At 40.4% G+C, this 25721-nt stretch overlaps 1 protein-coding gene across 5 annotated transcripts in view; it reads right to left on the bottom strand.

The window, feature by feature from the left end:
* Nucleotides 1–25170, bottom strand: part of slc38a4 (solute carrier family 38 member 4) — a 38410-nt gene extending 13240 nt beyond the window's left edge. Inside the window, exons 1-11 of one of the 5 annotated variants that reach the window (XM_038739353.1) lie at nt 24828–25168; nt 19037–19102; nt 7353–7594; nt 6591–6690; nt 5460–5575; nt 3991–4064; nt 3327–3419; nt 3086–3167; nt 2905–2987; nt 910–968; nt 315–575 (exon numbers count right to left, since the gene is read on the bottom strand). In XM_038739353.1, coding sequence (XP_038595281.1) covers nt 315–575; nt 910–968; nt 2905–2987; nt 3086–3167; nt 3327–3419; nt 3991–4064; nt 5460–5575; nt 6591–6690; nt 7353–7477 — 993 coding nt within the window. In that variant the 5' untranslated portion in view covers nt 7478–7594; nt 19037–19102; nt 24828–25168. Of the gene's footprint in view, nt 1–314; nt 576–909; nt 969–2904; nt 2988–3085; nt 3168–3326; nt 3420–3990; nt 4065–5459; nt 5576–6590; nt 6691–7352; nt 7595–10772; nt 11021–19036; nt 19103–24827 lie in introns of those variants that run through there. The other 4 variants (XM_038739355.1, XM_038739351.1, XM_038739352.1 and 1 more) reach the window with 4 other exon arrangements.
* Nucleotides 25171–25721: the final 551 nt, after the last annotated feature.

The following is a 25721-nucleotide window of genomic DNA, read 5'->3' as shown; positions in this document are numbered from 1 at the left end:
ATGGATATTGTGTCTATGTTCTTTGCGTTTTGCGAATTTTGATACTCTATCCTGGCTTTCTTAAAAGCCGTGCAGCCACTGATTCAAATGGTAAACTAAACCAATGGAGGACACATTGTGCCTGTAAGGAAATGACACACACTTCATAAAACCCACTAGGTCTGCCAACCTTCACCAATTAGACTTAAAATAAGCTTATGTTTACACTTAACACTGAACTTTGCAATCTGGACAAATGTATGGTGTCAGAAGAAGTTTGTAATATACTGAAATTTGTACCAGCAATATAAGCTAACCTTTAGGCTACCACCAACCTGGGAGTTGAAGATGAAGTATTTGGGCGTGCACATCTCCTCATCGTCAGGGTGAGGCGCGAAGTGGACACCGCTGGAATGGTGAGCATCATGGCTGCCGAGGACTGCCGGGGAAACGTCGGCCCGGGAGAAGTCCATGTGCGCTGAGCTGTTTTGTGGCGGGTACAGCCCCGGCAAGTCTGAAGCATTCATGCTGAGGTTGGAAGAGTGACCGTAAAAGAAAGGAAGAGGGCAGGGCAGCTGGGTCTTCTTGTAGATCACCTGTAAAAGAAAAATATGAAGTCAGGTTAAGTGGTGTCCATATGGAGAAAATAAAAGAAGAAAATTCACTACCAAACCCTCTGCTTGCCACAAGAGGTGGTATTATGGTAGTTTATAAATTCTGTCATTTTGAGATTTCATCATAATTGTTTCGAATTTTCTACCACAGATTTGTTAAATAGAGTTTGGTGACACAATTTAAGTTGGAAAAAAGTAATAAATTCCAATACATCGCAATATGTTTAAATAATATCGGATCGTGACAAAAGTATTATGATAATATCGTATCGTGGGCCCTCTGGTGATTCCACCCCTATTAGAAAACTGAACTTACCACACCCAAGAAGAAGACCATGCAGGAAAGGGAAAAACCGCTGGTGTAGCCCAGGTAGCCTAAGGCGGAGAAAACATTTATGATTAAAAACTCCACCACAAACTACAGATCCTGCTAATCCTGTAATGCATTCTATAATTTGCTATTCTTACTCTGCAGCCTGCTGCTCTGTGCTGTCTTTTTTAACATTGCTGTGAATTCATTCTGGTGTCTATTCTCAGATATGAGTCACATCCCATTCTAGGTTGTGTCCCACATCCTAAAATACACTAACAAAAATCTGATATGAGCAGCAGTTCAGGTTTAAGCAACAGTGTGAATGAAGCCTTTATGGTCTGGATGGAAAAGGGATCAAACCTAACACCCATGAATACAAATCGAATCCCTGTGAACACCATAATCACAATCACTGTTGTCAATTATTAAATTCAAATTCAGAAGATAGATTTGATCCAAGTTGCTTTGTTTTTGTCTAATTATACTATCTGGCCAGTCTTCTTGGAGCTGAGCCAGTTGAGGCGGATCTGACTCTTGCATTCATAAATTACATCTGAGTGGCGGAGCTGACTACAGGTTTAATAGCAGTGTTACGTTACAGTAACTCCTAATTGACAGAGCTGACTAAGAGGTCGACTAGTGTTACATTACTTCTGGTTTGGCAGAGGTGATTACAGACAGCTGCAACAACATGGATACACTGAAACTTTCCACATATACATGCTTAGAATATACTGTATGGGCTGTACCTAATGTCGTTTTTTTTTTTTTTTTTTTACATTCAAGGCTTCTATTGAGGTTTTCGAATGAAGCTTCAAATTCCTGTTGGGATATTTTATAACATCATTACCCTAAAAAACAAAAAAAATTGAAGTGATGCATGTGATTAAATGAGTTAGTCCAATAAGAGCATAAAACTGTTATTAATTTAAGCAACATTATGCTATGACAGAAATGGCAATAAAACATTTAAATTTTCAATGGTGTGTCGAAATGAGCCGTCATCAAAGCTGTGTTAAGAGAGCTTTAACTGGTGCGCCTATGCCGCATATTAATGAGCTGGACAGATGCAAACATTTAGAAAATCAGGCCAATAATTCCTTTTGCATTTTTGTTCTACTGCTTTCTGTTGATGGAAATTTTCTTTTTCCTAATTCACATTGTTGCTCTTTGTTTTATAGTGATGTTGCGGGTGAAACTGATCTTGGCTTTCACTCAGTAAGCTACCAGCTGCTATTTATTCAGGAAACAATTGTTTTTGAGATGCATGGGAGAGAGTAAATATGGGTGGTAGATAAAACTGTCCTGTTTGGCGTGACACACAGGTCTCCCTTTATATGTAGGCTTACCCTGCTTCATTCAACAATGGGCTGCTTCTGCTTTATAGAGATTATTTTCACAGATGCTTTAGAAATACCCATATTGCACTGGGTGCCTGCGCTTATTGATAATCTTCATGTAGAGTTAAAAAAAATAAAAATAAATGTTTTAATAGAAATAGCTAAATTAAAGAAGCAAAGTGCATTCCTTAGAAATAAAATTCTAAATAAATAATTCTTCATAAAATTCTCAAGAACACACAAATAAAGGCTTCTAAAGACTCAGAGCCCCCAACAAATGCTTTGCCCAGAGAGTGGACTGAGCATGCAGGGACAAATTCCTGGACCTTTTTTTTGCCCCAGTCTGCCCCGTGCAGAAATACTGGGATTAAACAGAATCGATAAAAAATGCTAAAACTACATGAGTGAAGTTTTTAAGCTCAAACTATTCGGTACAGCCTTAATACTGCATTTACAATTAATAAACATATATCTTGAAGTGAAAAGACATTGGCTTCAGGCTGCAGAAGTGACACAGATCCTGCCTCTTAAAAATAAGTAGTAGTATTAGAAGTATCTGAATTACAGCTTGCAGAGCATGTGGTTAAATAGTTGAACAATGTACAATTTAATGGCAAAATAGCATTTTAGTTAGCACTGGTGTAAAGTGAGTCCATACCGAGATTTTTAAGGAGAGACAAAGGTAGGATGATTCCGATCGACACAAACACCACCAGGTAGTTCCCGTTCAGGTACCACTCTCTGCAAACACAGCAGAGAGGTTAAAATGAGGTCAGAGCCTATACTGTGAACTGTACGCACACAGACACGTATTTATCTTCAAAGGCACACACACTCACCCAGAGATTTCTTCTAAACCCAAGAAGGCCCGGATCACTTCAGGCAGCTCATACTTCACAATAAAAAGGTAGCTGGACATGGCTGCAGGACAGCGAGGACATGGAAGAGAATGTTAAAGATTCGCAGAGATCTAAAACTCCATTACATGCATGTGTAGTTTTAGTCACTGGAAACAAGCTGGCATACGCACACACACACACACACACACACACACACACACACACACACATCACTGCCTACCTCCTATATTCTGCATAGTAATCGATCCGAATGCTGCCATTTTCCCAGGCCAACCAAATGCTCTCTCTCCCAGCTTTTCGTAGATCAGGGATCCTGCCAAGAAATACACGTGGTGAATTAGTCATGGAAAACCATTCAGGCATCACAACACAAACTGAGACGAGGGGAGTAACTGGATAAAAGCACCAGGAGTATTTTTCCATCACCTTTGCTGCTCAAACAAATCAGCAAAACTGTATTTCTGTACTGATGCACCCACCTTGTGGTCAATGAAAGTAATTCTAAGAAATATTGAAGTTGAATTCAGTTATTGAAGAAGAGGTAGACATCATTTTCTTCAGACCATGAGACACCAGAAATACAGTTTATCTATGAGTAAGGACTGTGGCACTTTCTTGTAAAAGCTCTGTCAACAATTGGCATTACATAATGAACTATGCCATTACACAGTGCAAACTATGCCATTTCTTTCCCGTGATGGCCTAATACTAAGTAATATCTCCTGGTTTCCCCTGGTCATAGGTTGCATGTCTGTAAGTGTGATCAGCTCGCGATCACAACCCCTTAGAATCACCTTGTGACCACTACTGTATAGTAAAACTCTTTATCGGTCGATTAGAGGCCGGTTGAGTTTGCTGCACCTGAAATTAACTTAAATACCAACCTCCTTCTTTAGCTGTCACAAGGAGCAGATGAACAGAATACAGGGAGAGGATGGCCACAGCGATGAGGAGGATTCTGCAACATGACACAATTATTATCAGTGGCAACAACAAACCTTCTGTATGACATCAGCTTTAATCTAGAGACTGTAAGAAAGAAAATGATCATCATGGATAGATGTTCTCTGTGGAAAGTCCCACTTTCGTCCATATAACTTGGCAGGAGTTCATTATTATTCCATTTCTACTTTCATTTTGCAGTAGCTATTGCAATATTCCTCTGCTCCATTGACACTGAGCTTCAGAGAAGGGATGCGTTCTACATTTGTAAGACCTCTTGATCTCTGTACTATAACATTGCCAGCTCATGGTGTGGCCCTGCAGCAGGGGCATGGAGAGTGAACAGAGGGGGGTTGCGTGGTTGGGATTGAAGGGTGTAGGGTGACAGCGGGGTGTTGGATATTGGAAGCCATCAATGAATGCTGATAATGCATGTGCACAGGACAGACAGAGCTAGGTGAAAGATGGCAGAGGAGCTGAGGGCCCGGGGTGCTGGAGTTCAAACATGTCTGCGTGGATGGGTGGTAATGTAATTATATTTTAGATTTTTACAGGAGCTAATTCTGTCCCACTTGCCAGTCAACACATGGACATGTCTCCTAATGACTTTGGTGATCCACTAACTTTCCCTCATTGCCACCAGTAGTGGTGGTTTCAGGTGAAATCTAGGTGATTAAATTAGGTACACACATTTAGGACAAATTGTGATAAGTTTACTCAAAGCCACAACTTTTTAATTTCTCCAAAACATTGATTCATGACATTCCTTTGTCAGTGCTTTGTGCTAATATTGAATGTCAAATGCTAAACATCAGTATATTGCATTGTCATGTCAGCATGTTAGCATGCCAATGTTAGCATTTAGCTCGAAGAGCTGCTGTACAAACACTTTATATACACATACAGGTTCCACCCAGTAAGGTTAACCAACCTCATTATCTGTCTGCAGGAAATATTTGTAGCACCTTGTATTGTGCCATTTTTGTAAAGCCAATCTTGACATTACGCTCAGCTAAAATTTCTTTCTAATCTAATTCTAACTTGAAAAGACATTAATTTGAGTATGACACTGTAACTGAAACCGGTGTTAGTTGACTACACCTTAGATTATTAATTAGACGCTGTAGATTATTTAAGGACTATTACTAGGATTTTGAGGAGACGTAATGTATGACATGTCAAAAACCTTGACAATAAATACAACAAAGCTATGATTTTCTGCTGACAAACAAAAATGGAAAGTTTTTAAGAAATATAAAATTCTATGAACATCTACCCTGTGTCAAAACGATGGTCCCTGTAGTCGTAGAATTTACATAGTAACTACCGGCCTCTCCCGTCGTGCCAGTTCTCGTACACACCCTGACATGAATGCTGTCAGTTCCCTTGACCTGCTGCCAGCAGTACTTACGTAAAAAGCACAATGCCAGTGTTTGCCATGGCGAAGGATAGGCCCAAGATGCCGCTGCCCATGATAGCGTTGCTCAAGTTGAAGACAGACATCCCGAAGGAGGTGTGGCCGGGATGCTGCTCAGAGAGAAATGAAAGAAGGAACAAAGTGTTATGAGGAAAAATGATGAACAATGTTGAAAAACAGCCCTGCTTTTTCTCAGGTATTTGGGGACATTTAAAACTAGAATCAGTAGTGTAGTCTCTGTGACAAGAAAGAGAGCAAACATTTTGCCATGTGCAGCAAACTATTTCCCAGAATGCCCCTTTTTCTGAGTGCCAATCATGGAAGCTTCACTGACCAAAGACAGTGGTCTCACTTAAATGGATGGAGAGGTGTTTTTTTAAGACCTTCATGGCTACTGTCACTCAAAAGCTCCATCATGAGGCAGGGCTGCCTATAAATACACATACTTGTAATTGCAGTAAAGTACACTACTGTGATGCTTGCTTACAGCATCATATCTGAGCAAAGTCTAAGGACATCCCAAATTCATTTTGAGTATACTGCTGACCAAGAGAGCTTCCAGTTGGCACCAAAAAAATATCTTCTACGCTGGATTTTTCCCTGAATTATTATTGAACATTGGTATTAAATGCCAGTTCTAGAAAGACACCAAAACCAAAAAAAAGAGCTCAACTGCTATAAAATATTAAAATTCTGTGAAATTACTAAATGGAATGGAAACTGAACATCAATATGACAAATTATTTTTTTATTCTTAACAGTTGGGACTTTTTCTGCTGGACCTTTTTCTTAATTTGTATAATAATACAGGATGGTTTCCTGTATTGTAACTGTGGATACAAACAATGACAAGGTTTCTTTCAGCGGCTCCAAAGAACCAGTAATCCCAGCAGCAAACATCTTATGAGCAATTGTATTGTATTGTATGGTAGGAGACACGTGATACTTTCTGACATTTTTCTTGCAAGTCTGCTTGCATAACTTGTTAAACAACTTGTTATGACATGCCTGCTTTTAAATTGAATATGTTATAAAAATGATTTCATTGCAGCAATTAAATCAGTGTGTACTGTTTACTCTGACTGACAGACATACATAAAAACTGTCAGTTGTAAGTCCTCTTACATATTCTTCATGGTATTCCTCATATTTCTTCTTCTTCATCATCCCATTTGACAGGAACTTATGGCTTTCTCCGTCATCATTGTCATCCAGGAACTGACTACTAGGACCAAAAAAACAAACAAACAAAAATGAACACATGCGTACATAATAATTAGTTCACTATATAGTATGTACTTGTGTTTTGTTAAAATCCTGGCAGTTCTCCCACAATCACCTGTCTTGCAAACATGTAACAGAATATGTCAGGTGACATGACGCAAACAGTGCGGTTTATTTAATCTCAGCTGGGTGGTCAGGATCTTTAATTTAGTTAGAGTGGGTCAAAATGTAAACTATACTGCCACACACCAGTCACCACCTCCTAAACAATCAACACTGTTAGATCAATCTGAGCAGCACTCTAAAGTCATAGTGCTCTAATAACTAATGCTAATTACTGATTTAATGCCCTGAAGTCTTTAAGTGGATTAATCTAAGTAATTCATTTGTTTAAAGCCTGTCAAACCTGTCATTGACAAATTAAAAGATGTTGATGCCAGAGAACCTGCTGTGCTTTGGTCAAGACAGCAAGTCCATAATTATCCAGGTTACTGGAGAAGTACATTAAGAAACGTAAGGAATTTGCCTTATAATGTCATGTAATGTAAATTTGGAGAAGTGAGTGTTAAGCAAAGTCACTGACAAAGCTGCAGTGTCACAAGACTGGTGGTGCCTGCTCATTTGGAGGAAGGAAACCAAAAACTTGACATCATGGTTGCTGACCTGTCGATGGTGGCCTTCTCAGAGTCGATGGGCTCTGTGTAGTGGTCATCCAGGCTGTCGTTGCTGTCATCATCAGCCTCTGTGGAGACTTTGCTAAGCTCCATACGATCCACAGCTCCCGGCATAGTGGTGCAAGGACAAGAGGTGGAGAAGTTCGGTAGGATTTCAGTTTTAGATTTCACAAGGCGGTGATGTGCTTCTTCCTCAACCGCTGCTAGACCTTGTCACCTATAAGAAAAGACCTAAAAACAACACAAACAGAGGGAAGTTTCAGTGACTAACACTGTTTTGAAGCTGTCTGTTCAGATCATCAACAAAAGTAGCTATTTGCCCAAGTCTTAAAGATTCACTAACGCTCAAGTTTTTCCACAGGAATGCCAGTTTCTAACTGCCTACAGGCCTGCAGATGCGTTATCGGTCTCAACGGAGCCTTTTGGCCTGGATGAAGAACACTTTAGAGTAAAATGGGTCCCTCTAGTCTGCAAACGAGTCCATCCCACTTCCTGGAAAAGGACTGTTTGTTATGTTACCTTGAAGAGGAAAGCTGTGAGATGATGCAACCTTGGTGCCTCATACAGCTTTACCAACACTAGCAGGGCTAAAGCTTTTTTTGCTGTTTCCATTTTACTAAAGCTTTATTTGTGGTATTACACTCACAACTATCTTTCTGTTTATTTGTCATGTTGATTGACTGTTGATTGTACATTACAATATATAATAAGGAGGTGGCGATGTCGCAATGGATAAGACACACCTGGCGGTGTGATAGACCTGGGTTCAATTCCCCAGCTAAACGAATAAATGTAAATGTAATAAAATACAAAATGATCTCCCTTAAGCTGATATTGATGTACACAGTGAATGCTGGCTGGAGTTGATCAACAGACCCTGCGACCAGGTCAAGGATGCAACAGGTTTATGAGGCTGCCTGACCATCAACAGGCCCCCTTGTTCATGTACAAGGTGATTTACTCAACCTCACCCACTACCATTAGTGGCAAAGGCACTGCAGAGGGGGCACACACTTACATTTTCCATCTGAAGCATTCATCATTAAGTTATGTTAACGGCCTAATTATTTACAGTGCTGTTTGTTTCTTTCACAGAGATCTCTTTGATATGCTGGAAGGAAAGATCTATGGTCTAGTCACTGACAAACTGACAAACAGTGAGTAGACCATGGAACAAAAGAGGTGTGACACACAACGAGGGACACAGCAGAAATTAGGTGTAAATACGCACACCGTCTTTCTTAATAGGAGACAATTCATCCTATTTCACCCCCCCGCTATTAATCAGAAGGTCAATTTTATGATTTTTTAAGACCCACCTGATCCGTGGATATAACTCTGCACATCACTAGAATAAATAAATAGCAGTGAACTAAAAAGAAACGCAAAAGTAGTGTAAAGCATTACAATTCAGAGACAGTAATATTGTAATATAGCTAATTACACTCAAATGACAGTAACAAGTTAATCTATTGTATTACATTTGGGAAGTAACTTGCCCAACACTGTCCACCACTGCACAAACCACTTTTCCCACTGAGCTGCAAATGAAACATAACTGACAGTTACACTGACTGGTCTTGATGAGGTTCACTAGCTAGCTACAAAAAGCACAGAAAGGTGTATGTGAGTTTGCAGCTTTTTTATTCTTGTTATCTTTTAATGTTATTTATTTAAGTTAACTGCATTAACTTAAAAACAGAAAAAAACAACTGGTGGAAAATACCAAAGGATGCTTGTTAAGCAACAGCTGAAGGAAGTGGTTTAGCAGCAGGGCATCACAATATGAAAAGAGTGTATACAGTCAATGTGCCACTATGCAGCAAAAGTAAGTGTTCATTGTTCCAACAAGGTTATCAGCTGTAAACAATGTCAGAGGCGTTAAAGCTCTCCATCTTGACCCAACCTGGCTGATGCAGTTTGATCTACAAGACATAACCTTCTGTTAAACAATTGGTAGGCTGTTGTTTTCCCTGTGATCTTGCTCTTCGGATGTAGGCTGCATTAAAACCTGCTCTCTGTGAGCCAACGGAGATTAAGTGGCTACATTACCGTTAACAACCACATTACACACTCCAGTACCCCTAATCTCTCACTGTCGCTGTCTGCTGTGTGGCGAGAGAGAAATAGAGAACAATTTTCACTTTTCGTTGCCAAGAGGATTAACCTGTCCAACTTGGTTAACTTTGTATGTTCCCGAGTTTAATGCTGCCAAGTTACAACCATAACATCATAGAAGCACACGTTCCGCAGTGTGCCATGTGGCACACAGGCCCGGCTCTGACATGGTATCAGACTTGCATTGCAGAAACGGGTTTACACCTACAATTAACATAACATGTGTAAAGTCCATCTTTAATGACCACTTGTTGCTGGAACTTGTTTTTCTTGCTTACATCTAATTTAATCCTCCCAAACACAATTGCACACATGGCCATACAGAGGGCTGCTGAGTCCATTTGCATACTGGATTAAAGGCAACACCTTCACAGCCAAAACCCGAAGAGTATTTCACACACTAAACCTGCAGTGCGGAACAGTGTTTGTGTTATTACACAAACACGTGTGTATCCTGTATGCCTACAGGTGTGCTCGCACCAGGCTCGGGCTGCACCAAGGGTTATCCATGTTATCCCTCCTCCGAACGCGTAACTGAATGAGTTCTGTTTTTATCTGGAGCATCAGAAACTTTTCTCAGACTCTTCTGAAGTGTTTCCGCCAAATTCTCCACCACACTCCTAGTTTCTGTAGCCTACTCCGTCACTATGAGTGCTCCAGAGCCATGCAGAGAGAGCGTGGCGCTGGCAAGGGCTTGACGGATGTTCATTTATAAGTAAAAGTCAAATGAATGCAAGATCCCTTCTGAAAGTCGGCATCATTTAGATCCCATTGTGTCCTGGGATGCCTTCACACCTGGGTTTACAGCTGCTAATTTACACAACAAACATTAGGCTAAAGGACTGCAAGGACAACCTACTGAACTTTGCTCAGAGTATAGGGTCAGAAGATCACATACCTTCAATTTGAATTGGAGACAAAAAGACTTGCATGTATCGTCTCTCTTTTTTTATAGCTTAAATGGATTCACAGAATTCCAAACCCTAGTTTCTGTGTTGTAAGATCGAGCATTCACTGTAAAAGAGAGATGAAGTGCACTGAGACAGAAAAGCTGAAATGACAAAAAACAGATTTGCTCCAATCTCTAAACCTTTGAGGAGTTGCGAAATAAGACAACTATGAATCATGCTTTAAAAAGAAATATAAGATCTTTTCTTACAGCAGATCAGTTTAAAACAACACAACTTCTTCAGACATCCTCCACCTAACAAGCAAACTCTTGCATCAGCCAACACCTGAGAGACAAATCCCTCCCAGAAAGACACTGCCGAAACTGGTCTACTTGACTTACTTGACAATACAAGCAACTGTGTGTTCCTCAAACAGCTAGAAGAGTGAAGTCATGTGCATGTGAAGGTTGGTAGCCTAGCCATTTTTTCAATCCAATCAGTCATACTCACTTATTAAAAAGTTCCTTAAAGAGGTTCTGGGATTGTTCCTCCCCCCCCCTTTTTTTTAAAGACCAATGATAGACAAGTGAGTGGGTGAGAAGCTGCAGATCTTGAAATGTAACTCAGGTAAGTCAGCAGGCTTTTAAAAGGGAGGAGGGAGGACCTCTGTCAACCAATGAGGCGGGCAGAGTTCACTCAGACTCCTCCTATATACCAGTGTGAACAAGTACAAAGGAAAATGTAGATAGATAGACAGATAGATAGACAGACAGATAGATAAATAGATAGAAAGACAGATAGATAGATAGATAGATAGATAATTCAAATGAAAGAAGAGAAAACAGACACCAGGGTTTGCCAAAGCTGTTAAAACCCATGGTCGCTTCAAGGCGGGATCACATGACATACAACATGACTATGACCATCATCCAGTATTATACTGGTGCAAATTTAAACAGGCCAAACTCATGTGGACTGATCAGGGGCCGAGATCACATCAGAGAGCTGTTGGCTAACAATGGGTTCACTGGGGAACTGATCACACACACGCACACACACGCCTCTTAAAACAACTGGTTCAATCGTCATTGTATTGCCTCTTCAGTACCAAGCAATACACACCCACACACATACACACACATTATTGTTTGCACACGCAGCTGCACACACAGATGCAGAGAAGCGCTGCGTGCAACTGTCTGTGTTTTCGGAGTAGGCTGTGCCGCCGGCCAACCAATCAGAGGACAGCGTTGGGGATGTCCATGTGCCCAAGGTCATGCTCATGTCAGGGATGAGGTTTTATCTCTGTCCACTTTGTGATGCCGTCCAAATGAAGGAACACACACACATGGAACATGTGAGGAAAAACTGCTGAAAAGTTTTGTGCAGTGAGTGAGCAGGTTAGAAACTTATACTGAATGAAAACGTTCTATGTGCAAAACGTACACAATATTGTATGTTGTATTTCTTACCTTTGCTGAACAGCAGCCACGGTGCACACAATTACCATTACGGAATTATGCTAAATGCTAAAACCTAGTGTTCAAGACCGCCCAAACTGAGACCAGAGTCAAGACCAAGACCAGAGTTTATCGAGACCGAGACAAGACCAGGACTTTTAGGGGCTGAGAGCACTCGAGACCAAGACCAAGGGAGGGCAAGACCGAGTCAAGACCAAGACCAGTTCCCTGCATTGCATGCGCCCAATAAAATGTGGAACGAGATCATAGGTACTTCTCAAAGTGATCAGAAGGATCCACTTTCCCATTAAAACACCCACATATAAACACTAAGAGCTGAAATCAACGTAAGCATAGCGGGGAGGGGTGACAGTCGTTAACGGGAACAACACATGTTTAATTAGGGTTATTGGTTGCATTTAAAGCAATAAGTTTTACTTCCAATCAAAGTTAGGATTTTAACAAATCAGGCAATGCAAAAGCAATTTATTGATATTCCCAAAGTTATGGTCTTGAAATAAAATCCCGAGACCGAGATAAGACCGAGTACAAAGGCGGTCGAGTCCGCTACACAGCAATATTTACCAAAACTTTGCGAACGCTAGCTGACATTAGCCATCATAAGCTACTGGTTATACAGACAAAGAAAGGCTGACTGTAGGCTTTACAGCAATTTCAGGATAGTATTTGGGATAGTTATTTATGCTTTTAGGAGGTATTGACATACAAAATTGTTTACATGGATTAGAAATTAGTAAGGGCCAAACAGGCTGAGGCATTCAACTGTTTTCATCCAAATTATTTCAGAATATACTGTTTTCATGTTTGCTGAAGCAGCTGCTATGTCAGCACACGAAGAGGTATGGGATAATACTAAATGCTACAATCTACTGTAACAGCACAAATTAAGAAGAGTCAAAATTCAGCAACTGCTCAGTGTCAATTATCCAGCAATATTTACCTATTTGCTAACATAAGCTAACGACCATTAGCTACTGTTCTTACCAGAACAAGTAATAAGGCTGGAGCAGCAAAACTCCTGAGTGTACTGAACTGGGAAAGGGTGTCTGCTTTTGCTTATGTATTCAACTTCTCATTTGGAAGTATCTGCCATTTAAGTTTCAGACTTAATCATCGAGGAAAATGATCGAAGCTTTACCAAACATCCGAAGCCTAATTTGCTAGCACACAGACCAAAATAAACAAGGAGTCGGTTTTAGTAGGTTGTCAACTGACTTAAAGTCTCCCCCAAAAAGAAATGCAACTTTTCCCATTCCTTTTTATACCAAAATTAGCATATTAAGGATTTTTAGTTTGCCGTTTCTGTTTTTTCTGTATTTGACATCACAGGGTTAGTAAACAGTAGAGAACAGCATGGAGGCCAGTGACAATGTTGTGATGGTCGCTGTGTGCAGCCTAGAGACTGTATAAAAATAAGGTGTTTCTGGTTAACACCATCCTGGGCAGGTAAAAGTGTGTTTACAGTGTTAGGGTTAGTTAGAGTTTGCGCTCTGAAAGACGTCCCAGTGCGGATACAAAGTCACAACTGGTCGACTGTTAGCCAAGCATGCTAAGAGTGCATAAACATATGGATGAGACATTTACAGACATCTGTATGTGGTCCAGAAATTTGTCATTCCACCAGGGTGTCGTGTTTATATCACTGCTAGAGCTGATCAATTCCCGTGACTACTGAGTAATTTAACCCGGGAGTGAATGACAATTGTACCCTTTCACACAGAAGACAAAAGCCAGATGCTACCAATTCCCAGGCTTTACACCCTGGGTATTAGTAGTTTAGGAAAAAAAGTGAAGCCACAACAAAGCCGTCACTTTGTTTAAACAGTAATCACTACAGAAAACAACACAGCCAAGTAAATAGCAGTGAAAGCCAAATTCCAACAAACATAGACCTGTCACCATGATGCTCCCTGAAGCTGCAGGGACATTCCTTACATGGTATTGCAGTCCTTGAAGTGTGTTTGGGGCTTCACACGCATACTCGGCCAATCACCTGTGACTAGAAACCTGTCCCTGAGCGAATCCTGCAACTACCAAACAAGGACAGGTGTTTGCGTGGGGGGCTGGGGATGACAAGGTCACAAACTTCAGAGTGGAGCGGCCAGCTATAGAAGTGACTGAGCTCAGTCTTTGAGGTCAAAGATATCACACGCATGAAAACAAAGACTTAAAGGGTACAGTTGAGGCAAAGAAACATGTCTAACTGACGTCTCTCATTAACAATCCTGAAGCAGGAATATCACTTGAAGACATGTAATGATTTGTAACAATGGCAGAGATAGTGATGCAATGCAGAAACTGCTGTTTCTGTTATCTATTTCTATCTATTACACATCAAGGTTTAGGCCTTGATGTGTAAAACCGTAATGTGATGTAGAGTAAAGATGGACACAAGGCAGGGTCTGTCTAAAGAAAGAAGCTACTGAGAGCAAATTACTTGCTGTATTTTGGTAAATAGATAGATTATACAAATTCAGTGTCTGGCTGGGCAATAATTTAAGTTATACGATTTTCCAACTTCGCAAATTTTGTGTTATGTGATAGTAAGCTGAATCTGTTTGGGTTTTGGACTGTTGATTGGAAAAAAAAAACAAGCAATTTGATGACAACTACTTGGGCCCTGGGAAAATGTTTACACTATTTTCTCACATTTTCTATCTGTGAAATAAACAGGTTTAGTTTGACTAAACTGGCACATGATAAATTGTCACATATCTCTAACTGTATCATCCAGGTAAAGGTATGTTGTATGAAAAAGGTTTCTTATTAACAACCCCCCCCTGATAACTTCACTTCTTCAGATGTGTCTGGAGTAGGCTGGTCCCACTTCGACAAGTTTGTAACATCATGTTTTCCCGTGTTGTCTGCTCAACCTCCCTCTGTGCACAAACCCAACCTTCTTTTAAAAATTCCTTCGGTAAAACTTTGTCATCTTACGGACAATGTCCACCTACTTAATGCAAGCGCTTGCCAAGACTTTTTGACTGTTTTCGTGATGTTCTCTTGATGATTAGCTCAATTTTCCGAGGTATGTTTCTGTGTGCTGTGTGAAGTGTCCTACTGTTTTGGTTTTGTTTTGACACAGGCTTTGGCAAAGTGCTCAAAGAAGCATTAGAGATGAGGTAACACTATTTGCTTATTTCTCTGTAATTCAGTGTACATCTGTGGATCTTCTAAGTAGCTGTTTCACCTCTGTGTTTGACCTCTCTTTGCATTTGTTTTAGTTTGAGAGTGTAAGACCTCATAAAATCCTGGCGTTGTAAATGTTCTTACCAAGAGAACACTGTTCTTACTCAACACTGTGAACTGTTCTCCTCTTTGGATAATTAACATTTAACAAGGTTTTCTGACGTGGATTTGTGAATGTGGTCATTTCTGTGGCAGGAGAATTACACAGTGTTGACATCAGCTGGTAAACATTAAAGGCCAATGGGGATGTTTCTGTCATGGTTCAGACAGAAACTTTTTTGACCAAAACATCTAACATGACACTTGTCGCTCATTGTTTGAATGGATGAATAAGTGGAAATAAGACATTCCTGTCCCCTGCGTGTAAAATCAGGTCTATGCACTTATGTGACACACATTGTATGACACAAGTCATTATTACTTATACAAATGCGTCCAATGCTTGTTTTTCCTCCATCAAAGGCTCCGTCCACACTATTGCATTTTCGTTTTAAAACGGAGACCTTTTGTTAGGTTTGCACCTCCTGTCCAGACTACAACGGCAAAAACGAAGACCTAAAACGGAGAAGTTTGAAAACGCTGCCGACCCCATTTTTCATTTCGAAACTCCAAGTAGCGTTTTAGTGACGACGGGCAAAAACGGAGGACATTAAAGACGCAGACGCTCACACTCGGGTCTCTTGATTGGGTCTTATAAGTCATGCAAAGCAGACACATGGTGCTACTGACAGAGTTTGAATTGGTACTTTTATTAAAATATTCTGAACCGTGTCAATAACACTTATAGCCTACACTTGTACTGTGCATGTCCCGTTTACTTTGCGACGACTCCCAGTCTGTTTTCCCCGCCACACTCCCGTATTACATTCAGTAACAGTCCCAGCTCAATACTGGTTCATGCAAATAAAATTTTCTGTCTGGCATTTTTTAACTTTATTATAACTACGTACCAGGTAATTTAATAACAATCTTGCAGAAAATCTTGAATGGAATCAGTGTTCTGAAAGATAATGGAAAGTTGTAAAGGCATGCTTTCGTCAAGCTTCACACATTACACAAACTAACATACGTCACAGGAGCTGCAAATTGCAACCACAGTCCTCCACTGGAAGCCACAAAGCCAGTGTGGAATTAAAAATGGAGTTGTTCTAGGGCAATGGGGATCTGGTGATTCATTGTTGTCATAACCAGCCTGCTCCTCTCACTCAATAACTCAATTACTAATTAAAAAATGATGACAACTTATTCGCTGAATTGACTCGAGCCACATAAGCATCACTAGCAAACTACTCCTGAGAGGAAGATGGACCTTAGGTCAATGGGATGAGTTGCTAAAAGTCACTGATGTTCTTGCAGCTCTCTCTGCGTTCAAGTTAAAGCAGTAGTTTGACATTATGGAAAATGCCCTCATTCACTTTATTGCCAAAAGTTAGATGAGAAGATTGATACCACTCTCATATCTAGACATCTACGGGACCCGCCTAGCCTGCAAACCCTCACACAGCTTCTTCAGTCTAAAGCCATCTGAGCGAAGGTACTGGAACCTCCGTGCCAGCTCCACCAGACTGAGGAACAGTTCCATCCATCAGTCCGTTAGGATGCTGAACACTTTCCCCTTCCTCTCCCCTCTGCCCCAAAAGCCTAAAATGCAAAACCTCCACCCACCTATATCAGCACGGTACTACAAAGGAATGCATAACTACAAAGGATCACAAAACAAACAAACAATCAAAAAAACCCTGCTGCTATCCACCTTTGCACTGTGGAAACAGTATGGACAATATTTGCACTCAAGTTTGGAAATTATTTGTTTGACTTGTAAATAATTTTTTTGTTGTGCATTCACCATGGGTCATGAGAGAACCACAATTTCAATCATCTGTGTACCTTGTAAATGGTAGAATTGACAATAAAGTTGACTTTGTCTAGTCCTGATGAAAGGTGAGCCAGCCAACACAGACAAAGCTGTGCGCTTATCATCTCCGCTCAGCCCACTGACGTGTCATCGGGTCCTCTAGCAAGAATCTACTAATTCTAGTATTTAAACCCAGTAAGACAAGTCTAAGTAGGCTAACTGCAAATTAGGCACACAGCATTGTAGGCTAGACAATGGCATACACGATACAATGACTTCTATTACCAGCAGGTCTTGTGTTTGTTTTTTTATATATGTGTATATACCCCAGTGAAATGTCAGGAAGGTATGCAGTTGTTAAAAAAAAGGTATAAAGCACACTCGCTCCTCAGCCCAAATCCCAACTGTCTCATTTTCGGCTCTGTAGTGGAAACATAATCATAAAACTGCAAAAGGGCTATGATGTGTGTGAGACTGTTGAGGCAGTGGGTCTCGAGTAAGTGGTTCAATCCTACCTAACCAATCGTCGCCACTAATGAAGCGTGTCATGTAGGACAGATTTACAGCTGCTAGTTACATTCAGTGGATTGACTTGGCAGACTACTGTTCTTAGTCATCATATGTAAGTTGAGTCCAGCAAATCGTGGAACCACATCATACAGAGCTGAGAGCCACACGTGTTGAACTGAGTGCACACCCTCCTCCAGATGATCCTAACTGTCTGTTTCCACTTGGGAAGAATTTATTATATGCGGCATGTTGAGACATCCCCCTCCTCCTTTCTTCAGCCTTTTCACACAATTTACATGTTGGATGCATGTGCTACATGTTATGGTCCACTACTAACATCTGGTTAAAAATGATGAACTAAAACATAGCTTGAAGATTTCCATTTTAAATCCCTACATTTTATTTTACACTGCATTTAACACTGCATTTAACCTAAATCCTCCCCTTTCCAATCCAACTACCCCTACTTCACTACATATCCTCTCTATCCAGATATATCTTTTGAATAAATGAGTGAGCTCTGCACAGGATACATCCATTCCATGGACTCACAGGACCAGTATTGGGCAAGTTACTCAGAAATGTAATAAATTACTCGTTACTTATTACTCCTTAAAATTCATTAATAATATTACTTTATTACTTTACTTATTACTGGGTGATAAAAGTAACTAGTTACGTTACTCATTACGTTACTATACTACTTTCACTACCACCCCATCGCGGTTGAAAGCTTTTGCTGGTCGAAAGTTTACCACGGACGACAATGTTCTTTGCATCTTAGACTGTGACACAATAATGGCAGTATTACAGCTGATCGAGTGCCCGAAGGGTGGGCTGAGGGATATAGGGATGGGGGAGAGGGTCGAGGAATGAGGGGTAGGGGTCGAGGTGTGGTGGATGAAGGGTTGAGGGGAAGACAGGTGGGGGATGAAGGGGAGGAGTCGGATCGGTGCTGATGGATGCATGAGTGAAGAGCAGACCGGTGTTTACTGGCGAGAAGGTGTGCGGGAACCGGTGGACTCGAGACTCGGGGTGGGGGAGCCGTCTCTTAGTCCGCGGGCGTTACTTAGTAAAGTAATCCGTTACACTACTAGTTACTGGGAAAAGTAATATCATTAAGTAATTATATATATATATATATATATATATATATAATTACTTAATGATATATATATATATATATATTAAGTAATAATATTGCTGCCCAACACTGCACAGGACAAATTAGGGCTCTTTCAGAGTGCCAGTGCCACATCATAGAGGCCTCCTACAGCCATGCTAATGCACATTTGTGATTTGAGCTAAACGCTAATGTCAGCATGCTCACTATAGCTAACATTGTGATTTTAGCAGATACCATGTTTACCATCTTAGTTTATTATGTTGTCATTTGCTAATTAGCACAAAACTGCAGGAACAATGAGGGGGTTGATAAGTGTCTGTAGGATTCATCCTCTGGGGACCATGAATGTCTGTGCCAAATGTCATAGCATGTCATAGCAATCCATCCAGTGGTGGTAAACCAAAGTTTCACTTTCTCTCACCACATTTCTATGGTCTGACAACATCTTCAGAGTAAGCTTGCACAATCCCAGTATTTCCAGAGCAAATGTGTTGTAATTTTTACCTCTGAACCTCAGGTATTTCATCTGACCTGGAGCAAAAACCGGATAGCCTGAGGCTGCAGGACATGCTGTAAGACATTTAATAAAACAAGCACAAAGAATGACAGAACTACAATAAGGGTGCAGGTTATGTTCCAACATTTCATCCCACATTCTGAATAAAGCCCACATATCTTTATCCTGTGACATTTCAAGAATGAAGTTGTAATATTTTGAGAAAAAAAATTAGCTATTTGGAGAATAAACTTAATGAAAAAAACATATTTTTATCAGATCACTGTATAGGCCTACTCTGTTTTGCATTGGCCTACGCTATTTCTCTATTGATATGTTAGAACCGTTTGGGACAGTACTGCATGAGACAAGGAGGTGTAATACCGAAACTAAATGAAAACACTTCTGATCAGATAGAAATCTCACCACAAATCTATACAAATGTTAACTTCACCACCTCCGTTAAAGTGCAGCTCACAGGCACTTCAGTGAGAAGTATCCTGGAGCAGTGAGACAGTCCCAAGCAGAGCAAAGATTTCTCTAAGCGTGGGGGAAAGAGACAGCAGCGACACAGAGCTACCGTTCAGAGGAAAGACGCCACACTGCAGTCCAAAGCTGGAGACAGCAGGAAATACTAACATGGGCACATATGACTCAAAGAAGCCTATTCTATTATGATTTTAGCCTCATCCAGGTTTTACATCTCTTTTTCTTAAGTTTTAACTCTCAAAATCTCTGATTTCTATTATCCTTTTCAATAATGTAATTCTGTAACACACTGAGCAAATACATTGACTTGACACTGATGGACAACAGTAGTTAAAATAACGACTTAAAAATGTATACTAACATCTATGCCCTTGAATACAACATCTAACAAAGCTAACCGTTGTTTCCAATCACTGACTGACCCTGTGAAGAAATCTGCAACCAATAGGTTTTGCATGCTGAAAAGTCTTTCGATGAATGAATGAGAATTCTCGGAAAGCTGATGGAAAATCACATAGAACATTTGCTTTGGACTGAGTCATGATTTCTAATTGATGGAGGACACTGTAACTTTGAAATTCCAGGAGATTTTGACAAAAGGCAAATGCATAATTCCTTTGGAAGATCTATTAAAATAAATCATACTGCAGTCAGTCATTCAAAGAGAAAAAAAACATATCGACAAAAACTCTGACTTCTGTGTCATGTGACATTAGATGGCCTTCAGCAAACACCATATTGGCCTTTTGTACTTGAGCATGGTGTGTCCTAAACTTGTTTGTGAACCCGCTCTGGCAGACCCGCACTCTGGTGATCTTATCAGTTATTATTGATCTGCTGATGTGTGCTAATGATGACGGCAGCATCTTGCTTCGTAACAATATGTTATTCTTTTACAGCTCAAGGTTTGACTTTCGGAAGAGGAGGCCTTTAAAAAAAGACACAGGCTTGAATTCAAAACTCACCTCAGCAATTCAATTGCCAGGAGCCCTAACCCTTTCTACAATCTCGAGCAGATCAAATTAGGTGCTTCTTATCACATTATGTTAAGTACAAATAAAAAATTTGGGTCAATTTAATTATGCAACATGAGTCATAAGAAAGCAATGTGCTCTTACAGATTTCATTCTCTTCCATTTACAAGACAGAGGGGGACTCTTTACGGAGTCTAAAACTCATTTTCTGCTGCATCAGTGACCATGAACATGGGGTGCTCTGATTATTCAGAGGCCCGTTGTTGGACATCTGGGCACTGGTTAGTTCTGACATGCCACCATGCTGACAATGCATCACCTCCCCTTTCCTGATCTTGCCCCCAGGATTAGCTATTCTTTAAATTTTATCCAATGCAATTCTACTTATCAATCCTGATTCAAATTGGTTACTGGTTCATATTCTTGGCAGTCAGCAGTTGGACAGATTGAAAGCAAATACAAGCCTTATTTTAAGAAAATTCTGGATTTGGTCATTTGTCAAAGACGACAAGGGATTTTGTGATTCTTTTTGGTCAAAATTTAAAGAAAAAGCATAAAAATATGCAAGTACACAAGTTGAAAATTACCTATTTGCGATTGTACGCATGTGGTACTGTAGTAGTTGCGACGCATTAGGATTAGCTTCTGGGGCATTTCGTCTATGAATGGGGACATTAAAACACTGCAATCTAAAAGGAATAGTTTGACATTTTGGGAAATGGTATTCACTTTCTTGTTGAGCGTTAGATGAGATGATCAATACCCCTCTCATGTGTATATGATAATTATAAAGCTATCTTCAGCGGCCAGTTAGCTTAGCCTAGCAGAAAGACTGCAAACAAGGATAACAGTAAGCTTGGCTCTGTCCTAAGCTAATAACGCTCACTAATTAACATGTAATATATCATTTGCTTACTCCGTATAAAAACCAAATTGTAAAAATAGCAAGTGGAGGTTTATGGGGGTCTAGCTGTTTTTTCATTTTAGCACTAAACTAAACTAACCGGCTGCTGAAGGTAGCTTTATAATTAATATGTGGACATGGGAGCAATATTGATCTAACTCATCAAACTCCCAGCAAGACAGCAAGTAAGCCAATTTTCCTACATGTAGAACTCTTGCTTCAAACCAGCTGCAGGAAATGCTTTGTCATCTTAAGCAGATTGCTCTACACTGTCTAAAATAAAATGCCTCTGATGAGATGATAGATCAGTAACATTGGTTCCCCATATTAATAATGTTCTTTTAAAATAATGTGATTGAAGCAATTGTACACCCTGGTGTGAACAGCCATCAAGTTTTTTTTATTGTGACCTAAGTAAGTAAGCAACTGTGTCGGCCAACATACCTCCATGTTTGTAAGAGTTTCAGTAAGAACCTGAACCGCTGTAAACTGACCTCTGACCACCATGTGGATGGTGAGAGAAAAGGGATTTTCCCTGCAAGGATCAATAATGATTCACATTTTTTTTTAAATCTTAGGTGCAGGTGAACATTTCACGTGTCCTCAATGCACATTCCAGAGGGTTGAATTATGCAACCAGGTATTATGCAGGTAAAAATAGAAAGTTTCTTGCAATGCAAGAGCCACCTTCCTGGATTTCAATTGAATGTGTTGACAGTGTTTTGGAAAACTGCCATATTCTTCTCCCTATCGTGCCACAGTGTCTTTGTGTTAGTAATATCCACTCCTTTGAAACTGACTCTACATCTGGCTCGCAGCTCTTTTTCTCATTGGCACCCCAAGTTACATCAGCTAGCACCAGCAGCGCTTCAACCCCCAGGCGCCCAGCAGGGTCTGACCTACATGTGTCATTCAGGTCTCCTAACAGCAGATGAGCAGCAAGCCCTGCCCCGTTGACAGATGTTCAAACCTATGCTGGTATATCTAACCTCATCTGCAGCCTTGTAAGGTTAGTGAGGAGTGTTGAGTCAGGTGTTTTAACTTAGATTACATCCACATCACTAAGTTTTTTTTATTTAAAACGACGACAATCTCCGTCCACACCATCATTTTAGCTGCGTATTAGAATTGACCTCCGTCTACATTAAAACAACTGAAAACGCACATCTAGTGGCCATTTACGTACACTAGGCATGCATGTACTGGTGTAACCAGGAAGCAGGTTGTTCCCGCAGTTGCAGAAAGAACTACTAGAGATGAATAAAGAATAGCAATGGAAAAGAACCACAGCAGAGATTCTTTTTGCATGGAAAGACAACGAGGTGGAACTGTTACTGAAAGAAACACGGGAGCATTCAAAACAGACTGGAAATCCTTGCAAAGCATTTACGACGACATGCACCGTACAAGTATATAAGCGTTATTTACACAGTACAAAATATTTTAATAAGCAAACAAACGAAAACATTGTCAGTAGCATTGTGTTTCCGCTTTGCATGACTGATAAGACCCAATCAGGAAGCCAAATGTGAGTGTCTGTGTCAACAAGTTATTCGTTTTCGCCTGTCCACACTAATACGCTAGCCTGGAGTTTTAAAACGAAAACGGGGTTAAAGGGGCACTCCACAGATTTTACAGATGGAGGTCATTTTACTGAGTGCTACTCAGCCTATGACAACACTTGTATAATATCTTCTGTGGCTCTGGAGGAGCTTTTTTTAAGTTTGAGAAAATTACCCTGATTATGCAACGGTGATATCATCAGGGTTACTGCAGCTTGGGCTTGAGACAGAAAGCCTGTGTTATAAACTTAAACTGGGCGTTGATGTAGGCATTTACCAGTCAGAGAGGGTCTGATGAAAGATGCTGGAGTGACCCTTTAAATTATAGGCCTAACGATTAAAAAGAAACTCCAGATTACACAATCAACTAAGTTACACCTCACATGATTGTGCACCTCTAAGCTTTAGCAATGCCATAAAACACACAGGCCTTGGGTACTATTACAACTGTAAAATGCCATATGACAAACATATAGGTGGAGCTTCATTAAGGGAAGACACTACGAGATTGGTTCTCACTCTTATGTAAGTAAGGTGCATAGAGAACAGAAAGGGTTTGACAGTATACGTGTACAGTTGTTCTCACGTACAGTCACAGTGTGGCAACCGGGTATTTTTAGCTGTCAACACAGGCAGTGATAGAAACTGAACTCACTACTTAAATATGCCTAAGCCTAGATATTATCCTGGCTGAATCTAGCCTTTGTTTTCAGCCATGAGCAGTTCTCCGCTGTATATGGCCGGCATTAGGGAATGTTGCTTCAAATGCTACACGTCAAGTGGCTTAAGACAAGGATGATCATAAAGTATTACAGCAAAGAAATTGACAACAACAAGGAAAATCTCTCAAGACCTAAATGACACAGCCCTGTTTATCTTTCTCAGAGTGATTAACAAGTACTTGCAGAATCAAAGAGAGATAGACTGCAGTTAAACAACAGTAAATGAAAAAAGAACATGACATAAAAGAAAGAAAGAAAAATAGTTTCTGTGGTGACACTGAGAGGAGAAATGCTCCAGAGAGCCCCTCAGCTTTACTGACAAGGTTTTCAAATCAAGGTATAATGAATTAAAAATTCAGTACAATATTTCCAAACTGAGCATGACAGCAGTTTGAGCCTGTGACTGCAGTCATAACATATTTATTAGTCCTCAGTGAGCCCTGCAGACCACACAGTACGCTACTCTCGGCGTGTTACATAAACCCACGGTCCATATTCATATTTCTCCTCTGTTCATCCCTTCAAAGTAATGACTCCAAGTCATTTATATGGTGTGTGTGTTGCACACATACACACACACAGTGGGAGCAGGCACAAAGCAGTCTGTAAAATGCAAACAGGAAACACTAATAGTTGCCTTTGTGTTTTCCTTCCATATGAACAACTGCGGGCTTAAGTGGGAACGTGTGTTTTGGGTGCAAAATTCTGACACTATTTATCACCGCGCACCAGAACTACGTGTTATTGTCTTGTATAAATAAAGACGCGTGTTTGGCGCTTAACGCAGCGTTACGCTGACTCCAGGCAACACCCTGCAGGAAGCGCTCCGCACGCCGCTACTGTTGCTCTGTCTCTTTAACATGTTAGTTTGTGAATATATGTGCAAGAACGATCAATGAAACAAGAAACACTGATGTCTAAAAAGCCATTAAACGCACGCATACATGAGCCTTCTTTTAAGTGAAGAAAAAATATTTTGTAGTTAGGCTATAAAACCATACGAGCCGATTCCAGCCACATAAATAATCACAATTAAACTACCCGCTTCCACGCAATCAAATATGGTCGCCAGAGTTAACCAGCAAATCACATGCAGGGTAGATAACATCTAAAAGTAAGGAATACATGTCTAAATGTCGGGGTCTTACCGAATCTTTGAGGGTGGCGGACAGCTGTAGCAGGCGGAGAACTAGTGGAGACAAGAGTTGGAGACCCTTCCCATTTAACAAGCAAGGAGACTGAGTGGAAATTTCCATCTGCCATGTGATGATGGCAACTCCTGAAGCGTCGTGTTACAGCCAGACACTGCTGGGGGCTCCTTGTTCTCCCAAATCACCCTCCTTCCAGGCATTCATTTGAAGAAACATCTCGTTGTCCTAATGTGAAGATTTGAGAGGGTTGAATCGGTCTAATTGTTCCCATTTATTCGTCTTAAATATGTAACCTTAAGCCATAACAATCTGTATGCGTAATTACACTGGCTAAAGGGTGTTTATGCAACCCTTCAGATAAAAGAAAGGTTTATTTAATGATTGTGGCAGTTTACTGACTGAGATCCTTTGTTTACATTCTACCTGGCCACGTTGTAGGGAACACTCCACACTCCAATCCACTGCTGATGGTTTAAAGCGGACGTAGGGAGTAAAAACATGAGCCTTTAGGAGGTGCAAATTGACTAATAAACTGCATTTCGATGTTACGCACGTGTCATGATCAGCGGTGTTTGGCTAGGCTATTGTATTTATTTACTTCACATTAATGCTGCTTTATACTTTTACTCTATTGCATTTCAAAGGGAATTAACGTTTTTACTACATTTATCGGAGAGATATAATTATCAGAGTAAGATTTTACACAGAAATTCAATTTAAGAATTCAATTCAATTTAGTTTTATTTGTAGAGCGCCATTTCATAACAGAAGCTTCTCATTGCACTTTTCAGAGCAGAGCTTGAGCGGGGTCTGTAATATTATTTACAGAGAACCCAACAATTCCCACCATGAGCAAGCACTTGGACAGTGGCAAGGAAAAACTGTCTTTAT

This window comes from Micropterus salmoides, unplaced genomic scaffold, assembly GCF_014851395.1.
Source record: "Micropterus salmoides isolate LMB-PRFRI ecotype aquatic unplaced genomic scaffold, ASM1485139v1 Ms_hic_scaffold_23, whole genome shotgun sequence".
In the NCBI taxonomy this organism is placed as follows: domain Eukaryota; kingdom Metazoa; phylum Chordata; class Actinopteri; order Centrarchiformes; family Centrarchidae; genus Micropterus; species Micropterus salmoides.
The sequence above is the reverse complement of the archived record's forward strand: the minus strand, read 5'-3'. Positions and strand labels throughout refer to the sequence as shown.